Here is a 23,328-nt window from a genome sequence, read left to right on the forward strand (position 1 = left end):
TCAGTTATCCACCCCTAGTTTGGACAGGCCCTGCCTGAACTCATGCAGCTCATCGATCTTCCCATCCAGGACGTCCATGAACTTCTTCAGCTCTCCCTTCATGTTGCCCTGCTTGGACTGGCTGTCCTCCATGTCAGCCTGAAGACCCTCTATCCTATCCTCCAGGTCCTTGTTCTTCACCTCAGCAGCCTAAAGAGATTGGAAATATGAAGTTAGATACTGCCATAGCTTTATAAGTAATTATAACTTTGACGTCAACTCCTACAGATAAGAGAGGGGGAGGGGAGAGGGGAGGGAGGGGGGGGGAGGGGAGGGGAGGGGAGGGGAGGGAGGGAGGGAGGGGGGATGAGGGGGGAGGGAGGAGAAAGAGGGGGAGGAGGGAGAGAGGGGGAGGGAGGGGGGAGGGAGAGGACTAAAATAGGAGGTCTAAACTAGTTCCTGGTGGCATTTCTCAGCTGACTGTTGAAACCTGATCACCATGTGGGAGACCTGCTTTAAATAGAGGGACCACAGACCAGACCCTCCTGCTACTGTCTGGTATAGAGCTACAGTTCATAGAATGGACATCATCCCTTCAGACCATGGAGCTGGATTCTCCAGGGCTCAGTGGTGTTCTGAGGTATTCTGCCATTACAACCCCTAGTGAATATTGCTTTGAACAGGAATGTCAGTTCTATTGATTCAATGCCTAATAGCTAGCTGAGGGGTTCTCTGGTCCATTGTGTCTAAAGGGAGAGGAGGTATCTGAGTTAGGCCATACTCTATCTAGCCGGGTCGGACCTGAAGCTGAAGTATTTGAGGCATGTCATTGTTGGTTTTATTCCCCTCCATAGTCGATCAGCTTGGCTGATGAAATGCGCTGTGAGGCTGTCAGATGACCGAGGGAGATGAGTCACTACCGATATATACAACATCATTACTGATATAGATTCACTACTCATACAGACCACATCAGAAGCACAAATACACAGCTACTATCCATACAGCATCACTACCGATACACACAGCTTCACATCACATTCAGAAACATGTATTTTACATTTTTTACATTTTACGTCATTTAGCAGACGCTCTTATCCAGAGCGACTTACAGTTAGTGAATACATTATTTTTTTTTATTTTTATACTGGCCCCCCGTGGGAATCGAACCCACAACCCTGGCGTTGCAAACGCCATGCTCTATCAACTGAGCTACATCCCTGCCGGCCATTCCCTCCCCTACCCTGGACGACGCTGGGCCAATTGTGCGCCGCCCATGAGTCTCCCGGTCGTGGCCGGCTGCGACAGAGCCTGGATTCGAACCAGGATCTCTAGTAGCACAGTTAGCACTGCGATGCAGTGCCTTAGACCACTGCGCCACTCAGTGTACTATTACCTTGTCACTACCGATAGGTCTACAGCTCACATCAGAACCACAAATATATGCTATCCATACAGCGTCGCCGCCGATACAGCTTTACCCTATTATACTCAGGTTTGCGGCAGCAGTCTAAACAGAAAAGAGTCTGGTTAGATATATTATATACAGTGCCTTCAGAAAGTATTCATACCCCTTGACTTTTTCCACATTTTGTTACATTACAGCCTTATTCTAAAATGGATTAAATTGTTTTTTTCCCCCTCATCATTTTTTTGTGTGCTAATTTATAAAAAATAAAAATATCACATTTACATAAATATTCAGACCCTTTTCTCAGTACTTTGTTGAAGCACCTTTGTTCAAGTCAGACTCAAGTCTTCTTGGGTATGACGCTACAAGCTTGGCACACCTGTATTTGGGGAGTTTCTCCCATTCTTCTTTGCAGACCCTCTCAAGCTCTGTCAGGTTGGATGGGGAGCGTTGCTGCACAGCTATTTTCAGGTCTCTCCAGAGATGTTCGATCAGATTCAAGTCCAGGCTCTGGCTGGGCCACTCAAGGACATTCAGAGACTTGTCCCAAAGCCACTCCTGCATTGTGTTGGCTGTGTGCTTAGGGTCGTTGTCCTGTTGGAAGGTGAACCTTTGCCCCAGTCTGAGGTCCTGAGCGCTCTGGAGCAGGTTTTCATCAAGGATCTCTCTGTACTTTGCTCCATTCATCTTTGCCTCGATCCTGACTAGTCTCGCAGTCCCTGCCGCTGAAAAACATCCCTACAGCATGATGCTGCCACCACCATGCTTCACCGTAGGGATGGTGCCAGGTTTCCTCCAGACGTGACCCTTGGCATTCAGGCCAAAGACTTCAATCTTGGTTTCATCAGACCAGATAATCTTGTTTCTCATGGTCTGAGAGTCTTTAGGTGCCTTTTGGCAAACTCCAAGTGGGCTGGCATGTGCCTTTTACTGAGGAGTGGCTTCCGTCTGGCCACTCTACCATAAAGGCCTAATTGGTGGAGTGCTGCAGAGATGGTTGTCCTTCTGAAAGGTTCTCCCATCTCCACAGAGGAACTCTAGAGCTCTGTCAGGGTGACCATCGGGTTTCTTGGTCACCTCCCTGACCAAGGCCCTTCTCCCCTGATTGCTCAGTTTGGCCGGGCGGCCAGCTCTAGGAAGAGTCTTGGTGGTTCCAAACTTCTTCCATTTAAGAATGATGGAGGCCACTGTGTTCCCTCGGGACCTTCAATGCTGCAGAAATGTTTTGGTACCCTTCCTGTGCCTCGACACAATCCTGTCTCAGAGCTCTACGGACAATTCCTTTGACCTCATGGCTTGGTTTTTGCTCTGACATGCACTGTCAACTGTAGGACCTTATATAGACAGGAGTGTGCCTTTCCAAATCATTTCCAATCAATTTAATTTACCACAGGTGGACTCCAATCAAGTTGTAGAAACATCTCAAGGATGATCAATGGAAACAGGATGCACCTGAGCTCAATTTCGAATCTCATAGCAAAGGGTCAGATTTTTTAAATGTTTATACAAATTAAAAAAAAACTGTTTCACTTTGTCATTATGGGGTATTGTGTGTAGATTGCTGAGGATTTTTATTTATTTAATCAATTTTAGAATAAGGCTGTAACATAACAAAATGTGGAAAAGGTCAAGGGGTCTGAGTAATTTCCAATGGCACTGTATATTGCTGAAAGGATTCCTCTGTCTACATAGCAGCTAATCATGTTTGTTCTACACCAGGGGGGTCAATCAAGCCCGCGTTGGGTCCAATCCTATTATTATTATTATTATTATTATTATTATAATAATACATTATATATTTTTACCCCCCCCCCCCCTTTTCTCCCCAATTTCGAGCTTGTCTCATCGCTGCAAGTCCCCAAGGTCGAGTCATGCATCCTCCAAAACATGACCCGCCAAACCGCTCTTCTTAACACCCGCCCGCTTAACCCGGAATCCAGCCGCACCAATGTGTCGGAGGAAACACCGTTCACCTGACGACCGAGGTCAGCCGGCAGGCGCCCGGCCCGCCACAAGGAGCCGCTAGAGCGCAATGAGCCAAGTAAAGCCACCCGGGCCAAACCCTCCCCTAACCCGGACGACGCTGGGCCAAACCCTCCCCTAACCCGGACGACGCTGGGCCAAACCCTCCCCTAACCCGGACGACGCTGGGCCAAACCCTCCCCTAACCCGGACGACGCTGGGCCAAACCCTCCCCTAACCCGGACGACGCTGGGCCAAACCCTCCCCTAACCCGGACGACGCTGGGCCAATTGTGCGCCGCCCTACGGGACTCCCGATCATAGCCGGCTGTGATACAGCCCGGGATCAAACCCGGGTCTGTAGTGACGCCTCTAGCACTGCGATGCAGTGCCTTAGACCTCTGCGCCACTCGGGAGGCCAAAACCTTTTTTTATAGGTTTTTGGGTGGGGGGGGGTCAAATGAACTCAATATACTTTAAAATGACTAAAACCAAATGGAAACTGTGTGGAAATCATAATGGAGCTACATTAATACCGTTTGTTGACTGTGTAAAGCTCGTTAATAATCACCGAAATGAAAGCTAGACAGTCAGGGAGCATCGGAAATTCCCAAAACGATGGACAGAGGACTATTTTTTGCAGATTGAATTTGACACCTTGTCACGCCCTGGCCTTGAGAGGCCGGTTGTCTTTAGTTGGTTTGGTCAGGGCGTGAGGATCTATGTTAGAATTTCAATGTTTAGGATCTAGATGTGTATTTCTAGGTTTGGCCGGTTGTGATTCCCAATCAGAGCCAGCTGTCGCTCGTTGTCTCTGATTGGGGATCATACTTAAGTAGCCTGTTTGCCTACCTTAGTTGTGGGATCTTGTTCCGTGTTTTAGGCTTGTATGTGTTTAGCCTGAGGACTTCGCGTTACGTTGTTTCTTGTTTTGTTTATTGAGTTAATAAACATGTACGCTTTTCACGCTGCACCTTGGTCTGACCCGTCTCTCAACGATCGTGACACACCTCTGTTCTATAGAGTATACGTCTCTACCTGAATGTGTATGGCCCTCAAATTCTAAATCTGGCCCTCAAATTCTAAATCTGGCCCCCCAAGCCAGTTCCATTGCTTTTTAATTTTTCATTGTTCCCCTCTAAATCAGGGACTGATTTAGACCTGGGACACCAGGTGGGTGCAATTAATTATCAGGTAGAACAGAAGTCCCGAAGTAGTCTGGACCTCGTAGGGTAATATTTGAATCCCCCTGTTCTACACAATATAGTGTATTACTATCTGAACGTGCCATAACGGTTTCCCCTGGTTGACAGATCCGTCTCTACCTGAGACCAGCTACCATACCGCAGAGACCAACATGCAGCCATAACGCTTTCCCCTGGTTGACAGATCCGTCTCTACCTGAGACCAGCTACCATACCGCAGAGACCAACATGCAGCCATAACGCTTTCCCCTGGTTGACAGATCCGTCTCTATTTGAGACCAGCTACCATACCGCAGAGACCAACATGCAGCCATAACGCTTTCCCCTGGTTGACAGATCCGTCTCTACTTGAGACCAGCTACCATACCGCAGAGACCAACATGCAGCCATAACGCTTTCCCCTGGTTGACAGATCTGTCTCTACTTGAGACCAGCTACCATACCGCAGAGACCAACATGCATATCAAGAGTATCTGTCCTCTCTCAGTAGCACAAGTTTGAGTTCACTTAAGGCGATGGTGTTGGGTTACATGAACCTTTGCTAGAGGCAAGTCTGTTTGATGGCTTTCATGGGTTCTTCAGTCTGAAATTCACTAAATATTCCGTCCCTTCAATCTTGCATGATATCTAAAATGATATTGTATTATGGACACTTACATGTAAAACAGTACTTATGCACTCAGTGATGAAGAATTAGCAATTGAACATCAGTGGTCATAACAAGAACTGGCACTGCCTTGTCCTCTCATGTTACGCTACCTGCATGCTGAGCACGGGTGGAACCTGGCTAACCTCTGTTCAACGCTGATGCTGGCAACCAATGACAAGATACTGGTTGGAGCAGAACCCTAACACTCGGTTCTGGCAGTGAGCTACCCTGACGGAGCAGAACCCTTACACTTGGTTCTGGCAGTGAGCTACCCTGAAGGAGCAGAACCCTAACACTCGGTTCTGGCAGTGAGCTACCCTGACGGAGCAGAACCCTTACACTTGGTTCTGGCAGTGAGCTACCCTGAAGGAGCAGAACCCTAACACTCGGTTCTGGCAGTGAGCTACCCTGACGGAGCAGAACCCTTACACTTGGTTCTGGCAGTGAGCTACCCTGAAGGAGCAGAACCCTAACACTCGGTTCTGGCAGTGAGCTACCCTGAAGGAGCAGAACCCTTACACTCGGTTCTGGCAGTGAGCTACCCTGAAGGAGCAGAACCCTAACACTCGGTTCTGGCAGTGAGCTACCCTGACGGAGCAGAACCCTAACACTCGGTTCTGGCAGTGAGCTACCCTGACGGAGCAGAACCCTTACACTTGGTTCTGGCAGTGAGCTACCCTGACGGAGCAGAACCCTAACACTCGGTTCTGGCAGTGAGCTACCCTGAAGGAGCAGAACCCTGACACTCGGTTCTGGCAGTGAGCTACCCTGAAGGAGCAGAGCCTTAACGCCTAGACATGCATTATAATCTTTTCTAATAAATGGTTAAACGTACACGTGGCGTTTTTCTTTCTGAAGTGAGTAAGCAGCCAGAACGGCTCATAGGGCAGGAGCCCCCTGTACACCCCCTGGACAGTCTATCGCAGGGCTTTACCTTCAATCTATCTCCTTAATGCCAAACGGGTTCTATTTCTACAGTCTTTGGTATGACTCGGCCGGGGGATCGAACTCCCAACCTTCCAATCTCAGGGAGGACGCTCTAACCACAAGGCCACCGAGTTGGTCTCAGAAATAGATACAAGCTGTTTTTATCTCCGAAACTGACAGATTTCAAGAGACAATGTGAGTGAGCCTGGTTTCCAGAACTTTCTCTACTTGAGACCAGCTCCCATACCATAGAGATAGATACAGGCTGGTCTACGTCTATGCCAGCTCCTTTGTGGTTGTCAGGTTATGAGTGTGATGTATGGTAGGCTTTGACACTGGTCAGACAGACAGATGGTCTGATCTATGGTAGGTTTAAAAACAGACTGGTTTTGATGACAGGTTCGACTAGCCGGGGGGGCGGGGGGCATGATGTATGGCTGGGTTTAACAGCAGTAAGGGTTAGTATATCACTTCAGGGGTGGGTAACCAGGTGGTCCCTGTTGCCGGGTAGAATGGGAGAATGGAGAAGATGTGACGTGTGAATCAATCTAGGTTTCTCACACCAGTCAGTCAGTCATCTAGATACTGTGGGATCTGAGAGCAATGTGTCTGCATGTGCGTGTCCCTGTGTACGTCCTTCCAGCCATCAACATGCTGTTGGATCTAAGAGCTGAAACATTATAACCCTGTGTCTCCTCTCCCACCCAGCCATAACCAATATCTGTCAACATGTTGTTGGATCTAAGAGCTGAAACATTATAACCCTGTGTCTCCTCTCCCACCCAGTCATAACCAATATCTGTCAACATGTTGTTGGATATAAGAGCTGAAACATTATAACCCTGTGTCTCCTCTCCCACACCCAGCCATAACCAATATCTGTCAACATGTTGTTGGATCTAAGAGCTGAAACATTATAACCCTGTGTCTCCTCTCCCACCAAGCCATAACCAATATCTGTCAACATGCTGTTGGATCTAAGAGCTGAAACATTATAACCCTGTGTCTCCTCTCCCACCCAGCCATAACCAATATCTGTCAACATGTTGTTGGATATCAGCGCTGAAACATTATAACCCTGTGTCTCCTCTCCCAACCAGTCATAACCAATATCTGTCAACATGTTGTTGGATCTAAGAGCTGAAACATTATAACCCTGTGTCTCCTCTCCCACCCAGCCATAACCAATATATGTCAACATGTTGTTGGATCTAAGAGCTGAAACATTATAACCCTGTGTCTCCTCTCCCACCAAGCCATAACCAATATCTGTCAACATGCTGTTGGATCTAAGAGCTGAAACATTATAACCCTGTGTCTCCTCTCCCACCCAGCCATAACCAATATCTGTCAACATGTTGTTGGATATAAGAGCTGAAACATTATAACCCTGTGTCTCCTCTCCCACCAAGCCATAACCAAAATCTGTCAACATGTTGTTGGATCTAAGAGCTGAAACATTATAACCCTGTGTCTCCTCTCCCACCAAGCCATAACCAATATCTGTCAACATGCTGTTGGATATAAGAGCTGAAACATTATAACCCTGTGTCTCCTCTCCAACCCAGCCATAACCAATATCTGTCAACATGTTGTTGGATATCAGCGCTGAAACATTATAACCCTGTGTCTCCTCTCCCAACCAGTCATAACCAATATCTGTCAACATGTTGTTGGATCTAAGAGCTGAAACATTATAACCCTGTGTCTCCTCTCCCACCAAGCCATAACCAATATCTGTCAACATGCTGTTGGATCTAAGAGCTGAAACATTATAACCCTGTGTCTCCTCTCCCACCAAGCCATAACCAATATCTGTCAACATGTTGTTGGATATAAGAGCTGAAACATTATAACCCTGTGTCTCCTCTCCCACCAAGCCATAACCAAAATCTGTCAACATGTTGTTGGATCTAAGAGCTGAAACATTATAACCCTGTGTCTCCTCTCCCACCAAGCCATAACCAATATCTGTCAACATGCTGTTGGATATAAGAGCTAAAACATTATAACCCTGTGTCTCCTCTCCAACCCAGCCATAACCAATATCTGTCAACATGTTGTTGGATATCAGCGCTGAAACATTATAACCCTGTGTCTCCTCTCCCAACCAGTCATAACCAATATCTGTCAACATGTTGTTGGATCTAAGAGCTGAAACATTATAACCCTGTGTCTCCTCTCCCACCAAGCCATAACCAATATCTGTCAACATGTTGTTGGATCTAAGAGCTGAAACATTATAACCCTGTGTCTCCTCTCCCACCAAGCCATAACCAATATCTGTCAACATGCTGTTGGATCTAAGAGCTGAAACATTATAACCCTGTGTCTCCTCTCCCACCCAGCCATAACCAATATCTGTCAACATGTTGTTGGATATCAGCGCTGAAACATTATAACACTGTGTCTCCTCTCCCACCCAGTCATAACCAATATCTGTCAACATGTTGTTGGATCTAAGAGCTGAAACATTATAACCCTGTGTCTCCTCTCCCACCCAGCCATAACCAATATCTGTCAACATGTTGTTGGATCTAAGAGCTGAAACATTATAACACTGTGTCTCCTCTCCCACCAAGCTATAACCAATATCTGTCAACATGTTGTTGGATCTAAGAGCTGAAACATTATAACACTGTGTCTCCTCTCCCACCTAGTCATAACCAATATCTGTCAACATGCTGTTGGATCTAAGCGCTGAAACATTATAACACTGTGTCTCCTCTCCCACCTAGTCATAACCAATATCTGTCAACAGCACACTGACATCTTCAGCTGTTTCTGCTAAGTGGATACATTATATTACATTTGATTACCATATAATCCTGCCTGCGTCCCAAAGGCACCCTTTATAGAGCACTATATAGGAAACAGGGTGCTATTTGGGATGCATCCCGTGTCTTTATGAGAAGACCACTCTTCATATTCAAGAAGAGAGATTTATAATTACAATACTTGCTGTGATTAAATAGAACTGTGATTAAAATAGTTCCCATTGTTGAGAATATAACTCTCTACTCTCATCTATTATCTAGGAGAGAATACCTTTTAATAACAGTGTTGATCATATCAACCTTTTAAAACGATTTACAGTATACTCATCATAGTTATAAATAGCACACTAATGGACCTGTTTTTAATACATAACCATGTGGAATATAAAACTCAGTAACAATAACTTGTTAGAGACACTCAATGAACACTGTGGGAACAAAAAGAGGTGGTGTGTATGTTTGTACGTGGTGTGTGTGTGTGTGTGTGTGTGTGTGTTTGTGTCTGTGTGTACGTGGTGTGTACGTGGTGTGTGTGTGTCTGTGTGTGTGTCTGTGTCTGTGTGTACGTGGTGTGTACGTGGTGTGTGCGAGCGCGTGTGAGATCATAATGTAATGGAACAATCTGGATCTGCCGCTCCCAGTCCCAGCTTATTGGGTTATGCTTCAGTACCTGTAGTTTCTATGTGATGCTCACACACACTGCCATGAGTTAAGGGGTTAGTGTTTAGGGTGTAGGGGTTAGTGTTTAGGGTGTAGGGGTTAGTGTTTAGGGTGTAGGGGTTAGTGTTTAGGGTGTAGGGGTTAGTGTTTAGGGTGTAGGGGTTAGGGTTCAGTACCTGTAGTTTCTCTGTGATGCTCTCACACTCTGCCATCAGTTGAGGGATGATCTCTGCTTGCTTCCTCAGGTTCTCCAGTTCCTGGAAGGAAACACACATCACATATTAATATCCTCATCAGACCTACTGTCCCTCGCTCCCCATCAGACCTACTGTCCCTCGCTCCTCATCAGACCCACTGTCCCTCGCTCCTCATCAGACCTACTGTCCCTCGCTCCTCATCAGACCTACTGTCCCTCGCTCCTCATCAGACCTACTGTCCCTCGCTCCTCATCAGACCTACTGTCCCTCGCTCCTCATCAGACCTACTGTCCCTCGCTCCTCATCAGACCTACTGTCCCTCGCTCCTCATCAGACCCACTGTCCCTCGCTCCTCATCAGACCTACTGTCCCTCGCTCCCCATCAGACCTACTGTCCCTCGCTCCCCATCAGACCTACTGTCCCTCGCTCCTCATCAGACCCACTGTCCCTCGCTCCTCATCAGACCTACTGTACCTCGCTCCTCATCAGACCTACTGTCCCTCGCTCCTCATCAGACCCACTGTCCCTCGCTCCTCATCAGACCTACTGTCCCTCGCTCCTCATCAGACCTACTGTCCCTCGCTCCTCATCAGACCTACTGTCCCTCGCTCCTCATCAGACCTACTGTACCTCGCTCCTCATCAGACCTACTGTCCCTCGCTCCTCATCAGACCTACTGTCCCTCGCTCCCCATCAGACCTACTGTCCCTCGCTCCTCATCAGACCTATAATAATAATAATAATAATAATAATAATAATAATAATATGCCATTTAGCAGACGCTTTTATCCAAAGCGACTTACAGTCATGCGTGCATACATTTTTTTACACAGACCTACTGTCCCTCGCTCCTCATCAGACCTACTGTCCCTCGCTCCCCATCAGACCTACTGTCCCTCGCTCCCCATCAGACCTACTGTCCCTCGCTCCTCATCAGACCTACTGTCCCTCGCTCCTCATCAGACCTACTGTACATCAGTCCTCATCAGACCTATTGTTTCTCAGTCCTCATCAGACCTATTGTTTCTCGGTCCTCATCAGACCTACTGTTTCTCGGTCCTCATCAGACCTATTGTTTCTCGGTCCTCATCCAGGCTCCTTATATCTCCGTGACCCCCAGAATCAGCTGTGGAGTTGGCAATTAGAACCCCTCCATAATAAAGAGATAATGATGCACAGCCTAGCATCTGTGTTACCCTGCCTCAGCCCCCCAACCCCTCCACCCCCTGCCTCAGCCCCCCAACCCCTCCACCCCCTGCCTCAGCCCCCCAACACCCCCGCCTCAGCCCCCCAACCCCTCCACCCCCTGCCTCAGCCCCCCAACCCCCCTGCCTCAGCCCCCAACCCCTCCACCCCTCCACCCCCTGCCTCAACCCCCCCAACACCCCCGCCTCAACCCCCCAACCCCTCCACCCCCTGCCTCAACCCCCCCAACACCCCCGCCTCAGCCCCCCAACCCCTCCACCCCCTGCCTCAGCCCCCCAACACCCCCGCCTCAGCCCCCCAACCCCTCCACCCCCTGCCTCAGCCCCCCAACACCCCCGCCTCAGCCCCCCAACCCCTCCACCCCCTGCCTCAGCCCCCCAACACCCCCGCCTCAGCCCTCCAACCCCTCCACCCCCTGCCTCAGCCCCCCAACCCCCCTGCCTCAGCCCCCCAACCCCTCCACCCCCCACCTCAGCCCCCCAACCCCCCTGCCTCAGCACCCCAACCCCCCTGCCTCAGCCCCCACCTCAGCCCCCCAACCCCCCTGCCTCAGCCCCCCAACCCCCCCGCCTCAGCCCCCCAACCCCTCCACCCCCTGCCTCAGCCCCCCAACACCCCCGCCTCAGCCCCCCAACCCCTCCACCCCCTGCCTCAGCCCCCCAACCCCCCCGCCTCAGCCCCCCAACCCCTCCACCCCCTGCCTCAGCCCCCCAACCCCCCAACCCCCCAACCCCCCTGCCTCAGCCCCCCAACCCCCCTGCCTCAGCCCCCAACCCCTCCACCCCCTGCCTCAACCCCCCCAACACCCCCGCCTCAACCCCCCAACCCCTCCACCCCCTGCCTCAACCCCCCCAACACCCCCGCCTCAGCCCCCCAACCCCTCCACCCCCTGCCTCAGCCCCCCAACACCCCCGCCTCAGCCCCCCAACCCCCCTGCCTCAGCCCCACAACCCCTCCACCCCCCACCTCAGCCCCCCAACCCCCCTGCCTCAGCACCCCAACCCCCCTGCCTCAGCCCCCACCTCAGCCCCCCAAACCCCATGCCTCAGCCCCCAACCCCTCCACCCCCCACCTCAGCCCCCCAACCCCCCTGCCTCAGCACCCCAACCCCCCTGCCTCAGCCCCCACCTCAGCCCCCAACCCCTCCACCCCCCACCTCAGCCCCTCCACCCCTATGCCTCAGCCCACCAACCACTCTGCCTCAGCAATGGTCAGTTTGTTTGAAGTGTCCAAGTTCACGGCTGGTGAGGCAACGGGGTCAACACCACGGAAATTCAATAATTCAATAATTCATGGGGTGGGAAGGCGAGAGGAAGGAGAGAGTAGGAGCCAGGGAGGGAGGAGAGAGGAAGGAGAGAGTAGGAGCCAGGGAGGGAGGAGAGAGGGAGGAGAAGGCAGCAGATGTATTGCAGGTTACTGTGGTGAGTCATTCTTCTCCTTGTCCACTGCGACTGAAGCTATAGATGAACCACAGTTATGAGCACCAGACAGGATGGACATCTTCTCTTCCTGTTACTCTCTCTCCCCCCATCCCTCTCTCAGTCCCGTTCTCTCAAAATCACTTATATTCTCTTACTCTCCATATCTCTCTAACATGATCTACAGTTGAAGTCGGAAGTTAAATACACCTTAGCCAAATACATTTAAACATTTTTCACAATTCCTGACATTTAATCCTAGTAAAAATTCCCTGTCTTAGGTCAGTTAGGATCACCACTTTATTTTAAGAATTGAAATGTCAGAATAATAGTAGAGAGAATGATTTATTTCAGCTTTTATTTCTTTTATCACATTCCCAGTGGGTCAGAGTTTTACAAATTAGTATTTGGTAGCATTGCCTTTAAATTGTTTAACTTGGGTCAAACGTTTCGGGTAGCCTTCCACAAGCTTCCCACAATAAGTTGGGTGAATTTTGGCCCATTCCTCCTGACAGAGCTTGTGTAACTGAGTCAGGTTTGTAGGCCTCCTTGCTCGCACACGCTTTTTCAGTTCTGCCCACACATTTTCTATAGGATTGAGGTCAGGGCTTTGTGATGGCCACTCCAATACCTTGACTTTGTTGTCCTTGAGCCATTTTGCCACAACTTTGGAAGTATGCTTGGGGTCATTGTCCATTTGGAAGACCCATTTGCAACCAAGCTTTAACTTCCTGACTGATGTCTTGAGATGTTGCTTCAATTTATCCACAATTTTCCTTCCTCATGATGCCATCTATTTTGTGAAGTGCAGCAGTCCCTCCTTCAGCAAAGCACCCCCACAGCATGATGCTGCCGCCCACGTGCTTCACGGTTGGGATGGTGTTCTTCGGCTTGCAAAGAGGCACTGAATTTGAAGGTAGGCCTTGAAATACATCCACAGGTACACCTCCAATTGACTCAAATGATGTCAATTAGCCTATCAGAAGCTTCTAAAGCTATGACATTATTTTCTGGAATTGTCCAAGCTGTTTAAAGGCACAGTCAACTTAGTGTACGTAAACTTCTGACCCACTGGAATTGTGATACAGTGAATTATAAGTGAAATAATCTGTCTGTAAACAATTGTTGGAAAAATTACTTGTGTCATGCACAAAGTAGATGTCCTAACCGACTTGCCAAAACTATAGTTTGTTAACAAGACATTTGTGGAGTGGTTGAAAAACAAGTTTTAATGACTCCAACCTAAGTGTATGTAAACTTCCGACTTCAACTGTAGATGTAAAGAATGGATGCTTCTGAACTAGCCGTGAAGATTACACAGACTATCATGATGCTTCTAAACTAGCCGTGAAGATTACACAGACTATCATGAAGCTTCTAAACTAGCCGTGAAGATTACACAGACTATCATGATGCTTCTAAACTAGCCGTGAAGATTACACAGACTATCATGAAGCTTCTAAACTAGCCGTGAAGATTACACAGACTATCATGATGCTTCTAAACTAGCCGTGAAGATTACACAGACTATCATGATGCTTCTAAACTAGCCGTGAAGATTACACAGACTATCATGATGCTTCTGAACTAGCCGTGAAGATTACACAGACTATCATGATGCTTCTAAACTAGCCGTGAAGATTACACAGACTATCATGATGCTTCTAAACTAGCCGTGAAGATTACACAGACTATCATGAAGCTTCTAAACTAGCCGTGAAGATTACAGACTATCATGATGCTTCTAAACTAGCCGTGAAGATTACACAGACTATCATGATGCTTCTAAACTAGCCGTGAAGATTACACAGACTATCATGATGCTTCTGAACTAGCCGTGAAGATTACACAGACTATCATGATGCTTCTAAACTAGCCGTGAAGATTACACAGACTATCATGATGCTTCTAAACTAGCCGTGAAGATTACACAGACTATCATGATGCTTCTAAACTAGCCGTGAAGATTACACAGACTATCATGATGCTTCTAAACTAGCCGTGAAGATTACACAGACTATCATGAAGCTTCTAAACTAGCCGTGAAAATTACACAGACTATCATGAAGCTTCTAAACTAGCCGTGAAGATTACACAGACTATCATGATGCTTCTGAACTAGCCGTGAAGATTACACAGACTATCATGATGCTTCTAAACTAGCCGTGAAGATTACACAGACTATCATGATGCTTCTAAACTAGCCGTGAAGATTACACAGACTATCATGATGCTTCTGAACTAGCCGTGAAAATTACAGACTATCATGATGCTTCTAAACTAGCCGTGAAGATTACACAGACTATCATGATGCTTCTGAACTAGCTGTGAAGATTACAGACTATCATGATGCTTCTGAACTAGCTGTGAAGATTACAGACTATCATGATGCTTCTAAACTAGCCGTGAAGATTACACAGACTATCATGATGCTTCTGAACTAGCTGTGAAGACTACAGAGTATCATTACACATCTATCATTCCAGTGTGTTACGCCCTGGCCTTGAGAGGCCGGTCGTCTTTAGTTGGTTTGGCCAGGGCGTGAGAATCTATGCTAGAAATTCTATGTTTATGTTCTAGGTATTGTATTTCTATGTTTGGCCGGGTGTGATTCCCAATCAGAGACAGCTGTTGCTCGTTGTCTCTGATTGGGGATCATACTTAAGTAGCCTGTTTGCCTACCTTAGTTGTGGGATCTTGTTCCGTGTTAGGCTTGTATGTGTTTAGCCTGAGGACTTCACGTTACGTTGTTTATTGTTTTGTTGTATGTTTATTTGAGTTAAATAAACATGTAAGCTTTTCACGCTGCACCTTGGTCTGACCCGTCTCTCAACGATCGTGACACAGTGTTAATACTAATTGTAATTATTTTGCACTATGGCCTATTTATTGCCTTACCTCCATAACATGCTACATTTGCACACACTGTATATATATTTTCTGTTTTATTTTACCCCATATGTAACTCTGTGTCTCTGCTGTTTTTATCGCACTGCTTTGCTTTATCTTGGCCAGGTCGCAGTTGTAAATGAGAACTTGTTCTCAACTGGCTTACCTGGTTAAATAAAGGTGAAAAAATAAATAAAAAAGATGCTTCTAAACTAGCCGTGAAGATTACAGACTATCATGATGCTTCTCAGAGTAATCATGATCTCATCTCCTGTGTCTTTACAGAACTACACCACCCTAGAGACATCACAGCCACTTCTGGTTATCAGAATCCTCTGTGAGTGAGTGAGTGAGTGAGTGAGTGAGTGAGTGAGTGAGTGAGTGAGTGAGTGAGTGAGTGAGTGAGTGAGTGAGTGAGTGAGTGAGTGAGTGAGAGAGAGAGACAGAGAGACAGACAGAGAGTGAGGAGAGACCACTTAGCAGGAGTGTGACCTGTCAGACTGTCTGTTCATCTGACACAGCAGGACAGAGGAAAGGGCTTCAGACAGGTTCTGTCTCCGTCTCTCTGTCATCGCTGTCTCTCTCAGTTCAACCAGGGTTCATTAAATGTTCAAAACAGGATCAACAGAAGATGCTAAGCCACCTTTACAGGAAATAAATCCAAGGTGCAAATCAAACTGGTTTCAGCTTTAAAAAGTCTTTGTCAGGGTGATTTACTGCCCAAACCAATAGGTTTCTAATAGTCACACACACACACAGCTGAATAAACCCTGTCAAGAGCATGAAAGGGACACACGCTGACACCCCTGCCACCGGAGAGAGAGAGAAAGAAATAGAGAGAGAAAGAGAGAGAGAGAGAGAGCAAGACAGACAGAGAGAGAAAGAAATAGAGAGAGAGAGAGAAATAGAGAGAGAGAGAGAGACATGGAAAGAAAGAGAGAAAGAGGCAGAAAGAAGAAGAAGAGCAAGAGGGTGAGAGAGAGAGCGGGAGATGGAAGGATGGAGATATCCAGGGGAGGGGACAGGAAGTCAGCTCTAGAGCGGGAGATGGAAGGATGGAGGGATCCGGGGGAGGGGACAGGAAGTCAGCTCTAGAGCGGGAGATGGAAGGATGGAGGGATCCGGGGGAGGGGACAGGAAGTCAGCTCTAGAGCGGGAGATGGAAGGATGGAGGGATCCGGGGGAGGGGACAGGAAGTCAGCTCTAGAGCAGGAGATGGAAGGATGGAGGGATCCGGGGGAGGGGACAGGAAGTCAGCTCTAGAGCAGGAGATGGAAGGATGGAGGGATCCGGGGGAGATGGAAGGATGGAGGGATCCGGGGGAGGGGACAGGAAGTCAGCTCTAGAGCGGGAGATGGAAGGATGGAGGGATCCGGGGGAGGGGACAGGAAGTCAGCTCTAGAGCGGGAGATGGAAGGATGGAGGGATCCGGGGGAGGGGACAGGAAGTCAGCTCTAGAGCGGGAGATGGAAGGATGGAGGGATCCGGGGGAGGGGACAGGAAGTCAGCTCTAGAGCGGGAGATGGAAGGATGGAGGGATCCGGGGGAGGGGACAGGAAGTCAGCTCTAGAGCGGGAGATGGAAGGATGGAGGGATCCGGGGGAGGGGACAGGAAGTCAGCTCTAGAGCAGGAGATGGAAGGATGGAGGGATCCGGGGGAGATGGAAGGATGGAGGGATCCGGGGGAGGGGACAGGAAGTCAGCTCTAGAGCGGGAGATGGAAGGATGGAGGGATCCGGGGGAGGGGACAGGAAGTCAGCTCTAGAGCGGGAGATGGAAGGATGGAGGGATCCGGGGGAGGGGACAGGAAGTCAGCTCTAGAGCGGGAGATGGAAGGATGGAGGGATCCGGGGGCAGTAGAAAGAGGGGTATAAGCCAATAGCTAGGTTTCCATCCAATTGGTGACATATTTTCATGAGAATATTAATAAAGAAAATATGCACATTTTCCCACCAGTGGTGTGTTTCCACCCAACGGACTTGTTGCGGATAAAAATCAGTGCGTGATGACATAGTGCACACAAAAAGTTTTCATGTACCGAATAAAAATCCATTGCATTTTCAATTCTACAGATAGTTTTGTTACAAACACGGTTGCGTTAAATAGCAATTGTGCCTACAGCTGGCAGATACAGTGTCAGTAGACTAGTCTACATGATGAGATTATTATGGATAAGAAAGAGAATATTTTTATTTGTGAAACAGCAGTCGAGCATCGATCATCATGTCACCAGAATAAGACCCTCAATATTTATTGGAAAGGAGCATCACTGTGCACTTTTCACCACCCTGTGCAGTTCATAAGCCATTTAATCTGTAGCCTAATAAACTGCACGGTTTCCCCAAGTCGTAGTGGGAGGACCACACACCATATCATCGCATGACTCCCAAGTTTACTTCAAAATGATGGTTATTCTATAAATATTTGCGCATGAAGGCGTTTCCACCACCATTCATTTTACCGACACAAAAAGATCCCACCAAGTCGAATGAACAAATGATCTGTCGACATTTATAAATGTCCTATTTCCATCACAGCTTTTTGTATACGGTATGACTTTACTCGCATAAAAACTGTGTATGAAAACGTGGTTACAGCTAATGAAATGTGTCTGCAGGTAGAATCAGTATTGATCCATTAATCAAAAGAGGTCCTGATCACCACGGTCATGCCGGCTCAAAGCCTCATTAGGACTAACTGGAATAAATGTCACAGGGAGTAAAACCAGCCATCTTGGGTCCGCAGTTGCTTGGCAGCTGGGCAGAAGTGACATGAGGACGATGTGACTGGCAGACCTAGTGCCTCGGGTTCCTGGCATCATTTGGGATGACTACAGGGGCAGAGGGCAATGGCATTACAATAACATTATTAATGTGGTCTGAAATAAAATAACATGACCGGGCATCGAGTTAGAGTTAACATTACCAGATATAGCGGGAGACATTTTCTATAAGCAGTAAATATGAAGAATAACACAGTTCTCTCTCCTTTCTCTGCGTGTTCTTGAACGAGAAGGTAGGTGACCTATAAAAACACTGAAGTAAATAAACTGATAGATAATAGGTGTAGAAGTAGCATGAGAGAGAGCGAGAGAGAGAGAGTTTATTTCACCTTTGTTTATTATCTATTTCACTTGCTTTGGAAATGTAAACATATGTTTCCCATGCCAATAAAGCCCTTTGAATTGAAATTGAATTGAGAGAAAGTGCTGAGAGCAGAGAGAGAGATATAGAGGTGAGGACGAGACTAATACTTCCACACAGAATTGTTCTGACATCAAAGGTCCCACAACAATACCCACCTTCTATTGGACTATAATCCTCTCCTTAGGAACAGAGAGAGGGAGAGAGGGGTAGAGGGAGAGAGAGAGAGGGGTAGAGAGAGAGGGGTAGAGGGAGAGAGAGAGAGGGGTAGAGAAAGAGGGGTTGAGGGAGAGAGAGAGGTGTAGAGAGAGGGGTAGAGGGAGAGAGAGAGGGGTAGAGAGAGAAGGGTGGAGGGAGAGAGAGAGAGAGGAGTGGAGGGAGAGAGAGAGAGGGGTAGAGAGAGAGGGGTAGAGAGAGAGAGAGAGAGAGGGGGAGAGAGAGAGAGGTAGAGGGAGAGAGAGAGGGGTAGAGGGAGAGAGAGAGGGGTAGAGGGAGAGAGAGAGGGGTAGAGTGAGATAGAGAAAGGGAGAGAGAGAGGGGTAGAGGGAGAGAGAGAGGGGTAGAGTGAGATAGAGAAAGGGAGAGAGAGAGGGGTAGAGGGGTAGAGGGAGAGAGAGAGGGGTAGAGGGAGAGAGAGAGGGGTAGAGGGAGAGAGAGAGAGAGGGGTAGAGGGAGAGAGAGAAAGGGAGAGAGAGAGGGGTAGAGGGAGAGAGAGAGGGGTAGAGGGAGAGAGAGAGGGGTAGAGGGAGAGAGAGAGGGGTAGAGGGAGAGAGAGAGGGGTAGAGGGAGAGAGAGAGAGGTAGAGGGAGAGAGAGAGGGGTAGAGGGAGAGAGAGAGGGGTAGAGGGAGAGAGAGAGAGGTAGAGGGAGAGAGAGAGGGGTAGAGGGAGAGAGAGAGGGGTAGAGGGAGAGAGAGAGGGGTAGAGTGAGATAGAGAAAGGGAGAGAGAGAGGGGTAGAGGGGTAGAGGGAGAGAGAGAGATGGAGAGAGAGAGAGGGGTAGAGAGAGAGAGGTAGAGAGAGAGGGGTAGAGGGAGAGGGGTAGAGGGAGAGACAGAGAGGGGTAGAGAGAGATAGATGAGGTGGAAACTGAGCTGCACTTCCTAACCTCCTGCCAAATGTATGACCATATTAGAGACACATATTTCCCTCAGATTACAGCGATCCACAAAGAATTCGAAAACAAACCCAATTTTGATAAACTCCCTTATCTACTGGGTGAAAAACCACAGTGTGCCATCACAGCTGCAAGATTTGTGACCTGTTGCCACAAGAAAAGGGCAACCAGTGAAGAACAAACACCATTGTAAATACAACCCATATTTATGTTTATTTATTTTCCCATAGAGAGGGGTAGAGGGAGGGAGAGAGAGGTAATAGAGATAACATGTCCCTTAGGGACAATGGTGTTATATTTGCATACAGTCTGTCAGCAAAACTACAGGCTTGTCATATGAGACCGTGAGTGTGTCTATAAGAGTTTTTGTGTGTGAGAACGCGCACAAGTGATCCTGTGTGTGTGTGTGTGTGTGTGTGAGCGCATAAGTGATCCTGTGTGTGTGTGTGTGTGTGTGTGTGTGTGAGCGCATAAGTGATCCTGTGTGTGTGTGTGTGTGTGTGTGTGTGAGCGCATAAGTGATCCTGTGTGTGTGTGTGTGTGTGTGTGTGTGTGTGTGTGTGTGTGTGTGTGTGTGTGTGTGAGCGCATAAGTGATCCTGTGTGTGTGTGTGTGTGTGTGTGTGTGTGTGTGTGTGTGTGTGTGTGAGCGCATAAGTGATCCTGTGTGTGTGTGTGTGTGTGTGTGTGTGTGTGTGTGTGTGTGTGAGAGAGCGCATAAGTGATCCTGTGTGTGTGTGTGTGTGTGTGAGCGCATAAGTGATCGTGTGTGTGTGTGTGTGTGTGTGTGTGTGAGAGAGCGCGCACAATAATAATAATAATTGGTCATTTAGCAGACGCTCTTATCCAGAGCGACTTACAGGAGCAATTAGGGTTAAGTGCCTTGCTCAAGGGCACATCGACAGATTTTTCACCTAGTCGGCTCGGGGATTAGAACCAGTGACCTTTCAGTTACTGGCACAACGCTCTTAATCACTAAGCTACCTGCCGCCCACAAGTGATCCTGTGTGTGTATGCCCCCACCTGTTCCTTGTCCTGTAGCTCCGTCTCCAGCTCCTGAACTCGTACAGTCAGCTTAGAGTTCCTCTCCTTCTCCACGTTGGCTTCTTCACACTGAGACTCCAACTCTGCTATCTACAGGAGATGGAGGAGGAGGAGAGGCCCTTGTTAGGAACTCTTATAAGAGTTAGCACCATGGTGTAGATGGAGGACTGCTATTTTCCGTCCTCCTCTGGGTACATTGACTTCAATACAAAACCTAGGAGGAACCTCATGGTTCTCACCCCTTCCATAGACTTACACAGTATTTATGTCCTCCAACCTATCAGAGCGCTTGCAGCATGAACTGACATGATGTCCATCCAATCAAAGGATCAGAGAATGAATCTAGTACTGAAAGCATAAGCTACAGCTAGCTAGCACTGCAGTGCATAAAATGTGGTGAGTAGTTGACTCAAAGAGAGAGAGAGACAATAGTTGAAGAGTTTTGAACAAATTAATTTCTTCAAAAAATAAGGAGAAGGAGCAGAGAGAGAGACGAGAGAGAAATATATTTCGTTGTATTTAAAAAAAAAAAAAAAAAGTAGTTTCAGTTTCCCTTATGCTAGCTAATGCATCTACTTTAGCCTACTCAACAACCTGACTCAAACAGAGAGGAATTATATTTATGTTAGCTAGCTGGCTAAGGATATCCAACACTGCAACTCTTCCAAGTCAAGGTAAACTTCCAGTTGTATTAATGTATTGCCACCAGGCGGGGACCGCCGCAGTAACTGCTAAACTGCTTACTGTACACTGTACTGCGTGATTGTACATGGATTGGATTGTGGGTTAGTTCTAGTAGAAATGGTGACAACGACGTAGGCTGTGTGTAGCGGTTATGGTATGAAGATTTGGCTTGGAGAGGTTTTTTTTCGCCTGGTCACAGACAGCTGTTCACAAGCGAAGGGAAAATGTGAGAGGAGGAGTTTGTTTGGCTGCTATGAAAGTGAACTATGTGTGCGGGTGATCAGTGGTGTATTCATTCCGCCAATTCTATTGAAAAACATTTCTTAAAACGGAAGCAAACGGAACGAAAAGGGGCTGGTCCTACCTGAGTTTGTCCAATTGAAACTCGCGTTTTAATTGCAAAACGTAAAACTGTTTGGACTAATGATTCCACCCTAGATCAGCTAGATGCAGGCAAGACTGTGCAAGGCGTTAGTGAATTTCTCACTGTCGGTCACCTTGATTACTCCAATTGGTCTATCAACCTGTGCACCTACGTTATAAACTTGAATTTGTAGGCTGTAGCATCCTCGTGATGGGTATAGGGCATATTAGAGTATCATGTAGTAGCCTAAACCTATCGCTGTTACATTGAACTGGGTGAATGGAATATGAATGACAGTCATCCAATATGCTGTAATAGAAATAAGGCCATGCTCATAAAAAAAAAGAAATCGTCCTCCCTAATCTTAAACGGCAAAAATATAAACGCAACATGTAAAGAGTTGGTCCCATGTTTCATGAGCTGAAATAAATAAAAAATAAAAGACATTTTCCATACACACAAAAAGCGTGTTTCTCTCAAATTTGTTTACATCCCTGTGAGTGAGCATTTCTCCTTTTGCGAAAATAATCCATGCACCTGACAAGAGTGGCATATCAAGAAGCTGATTCGGCGTCGTAACCGACTTCCGTGGGCAAATGCTCACCTTCGATGGCCACTGGAGAAGTGTGCTCTTCACAGATTAATAATGGTTTCAACTGTCCTGGGCAGATGGCAGACGTGTGGCAGACGTATGGCGTCGTGTGGGCGAGCAGTTTGCTGATGTCAACGTTGTGAACAGAGTGGCCCATGGTGGCGGTGGGATTCTGGTATGGGAAGGCATAAGCTCCGGACAACTAACACAATTGCATTTTATCGATGGCAATTTGAATGCACAGATGCCGTCACGAGATCCTGTGGCCCATTGTCGTGCCATTCATCCGCCGCCATCACCTCATGTTTCGGCATTATAATGCACGGCCCCATGTCACAAGGATCTGCACACAATTCCTGGACGCTGAAAATGTCCCAGTTCTTCCATGGTCTGCTTACTCACCAGACATGTCACCCATTGAACATGTTTGGGATGCTCTGGATCGACATGTACGACAGCGTGTTCCAGTTCCTGCCTATATCCAGCAACTTCGCACAGCCATTGAAGAGGAGTGGGACAATATTCCTCAGGCCACAATCAACAGCCTGATCAACTCTATGTGAAGGAGATTTTTGCATGAGGCAAATGGTGGTCACACCATCTACGTAGGGTCCTCTATAGTGTCTATGTAGATAGATCTACGTAGGGTCCTCTATAGTGTCTATGTAGATAGATCTACGTAGGGTCCTCTATAGTGTCTATGTAGATAGATCTACGTAGGGCCTCTATAGTGTCTATGTAGATAGATCTACGTAGGGTCCTCTCTATAGTGTCTATGTAGATAGATCTACGTAGGGTCCTCTATAGTGTCTATGTAGATAGATCTACGTAGGGTCCTCTATAGTGTCTATGTAGATAGATCTACGTAGGGCCTCTATAGTGTCTATGTAGATAGATCTACGTAGGGTCCTCTATAGTGTCTCTATGTAGATAGATCTACGTAGGGCCCTCTATAGTGTCTATGTAGATAGATCTACGTAGGGTCCTCTATAGTGTCTCTATGTAGATAGATCTACGTAGGGTCCTCTATAGTGTCTCTATGTAGATAGATCTACGTAGGGCCCTCTATAGTGTCTATGTAGATAGATCTACGTAGGGCCTCTATAG

General features: G+C 47.6%; 1 protein-coding gene across 1 annotated transcript; it reads right to left on the reverse strand.

Moving 5' to 3' along the window:
- Positions 1–20,671, reverse strand: LOC311121830 (homer protein homolog 2-like; the record flags this gene model as incomplete). Its single annotated transcript, XM_084196272.1, has 3 exons — positions 1–189; positions 9,746–9,826; positions 20,561–20,671. Coding segments are annotated over 3 exons (381 nt in total), but the record flags the coding sequence as incomplete, so codon positions are not given.
- Positions 20,672–23,328: the final 2,657 nt, after the last annotated feature.

The sequence above is a fragment of the Coregonus lavaretus genome (assembly GCF_964263955.1).
Source record: "Coregonus lavaretus genome assembly, contig: HAP1_SCAFFOLD_8002, whole genome shotgun sequence".
NCBI classification, from domain to species: domain Eukaryota; kingdom Metazoa; phylum Chordata; class Actinopteri; order Salmoniformes; family Salmonidae; genus Coregonus; species Coregonus lavaretus.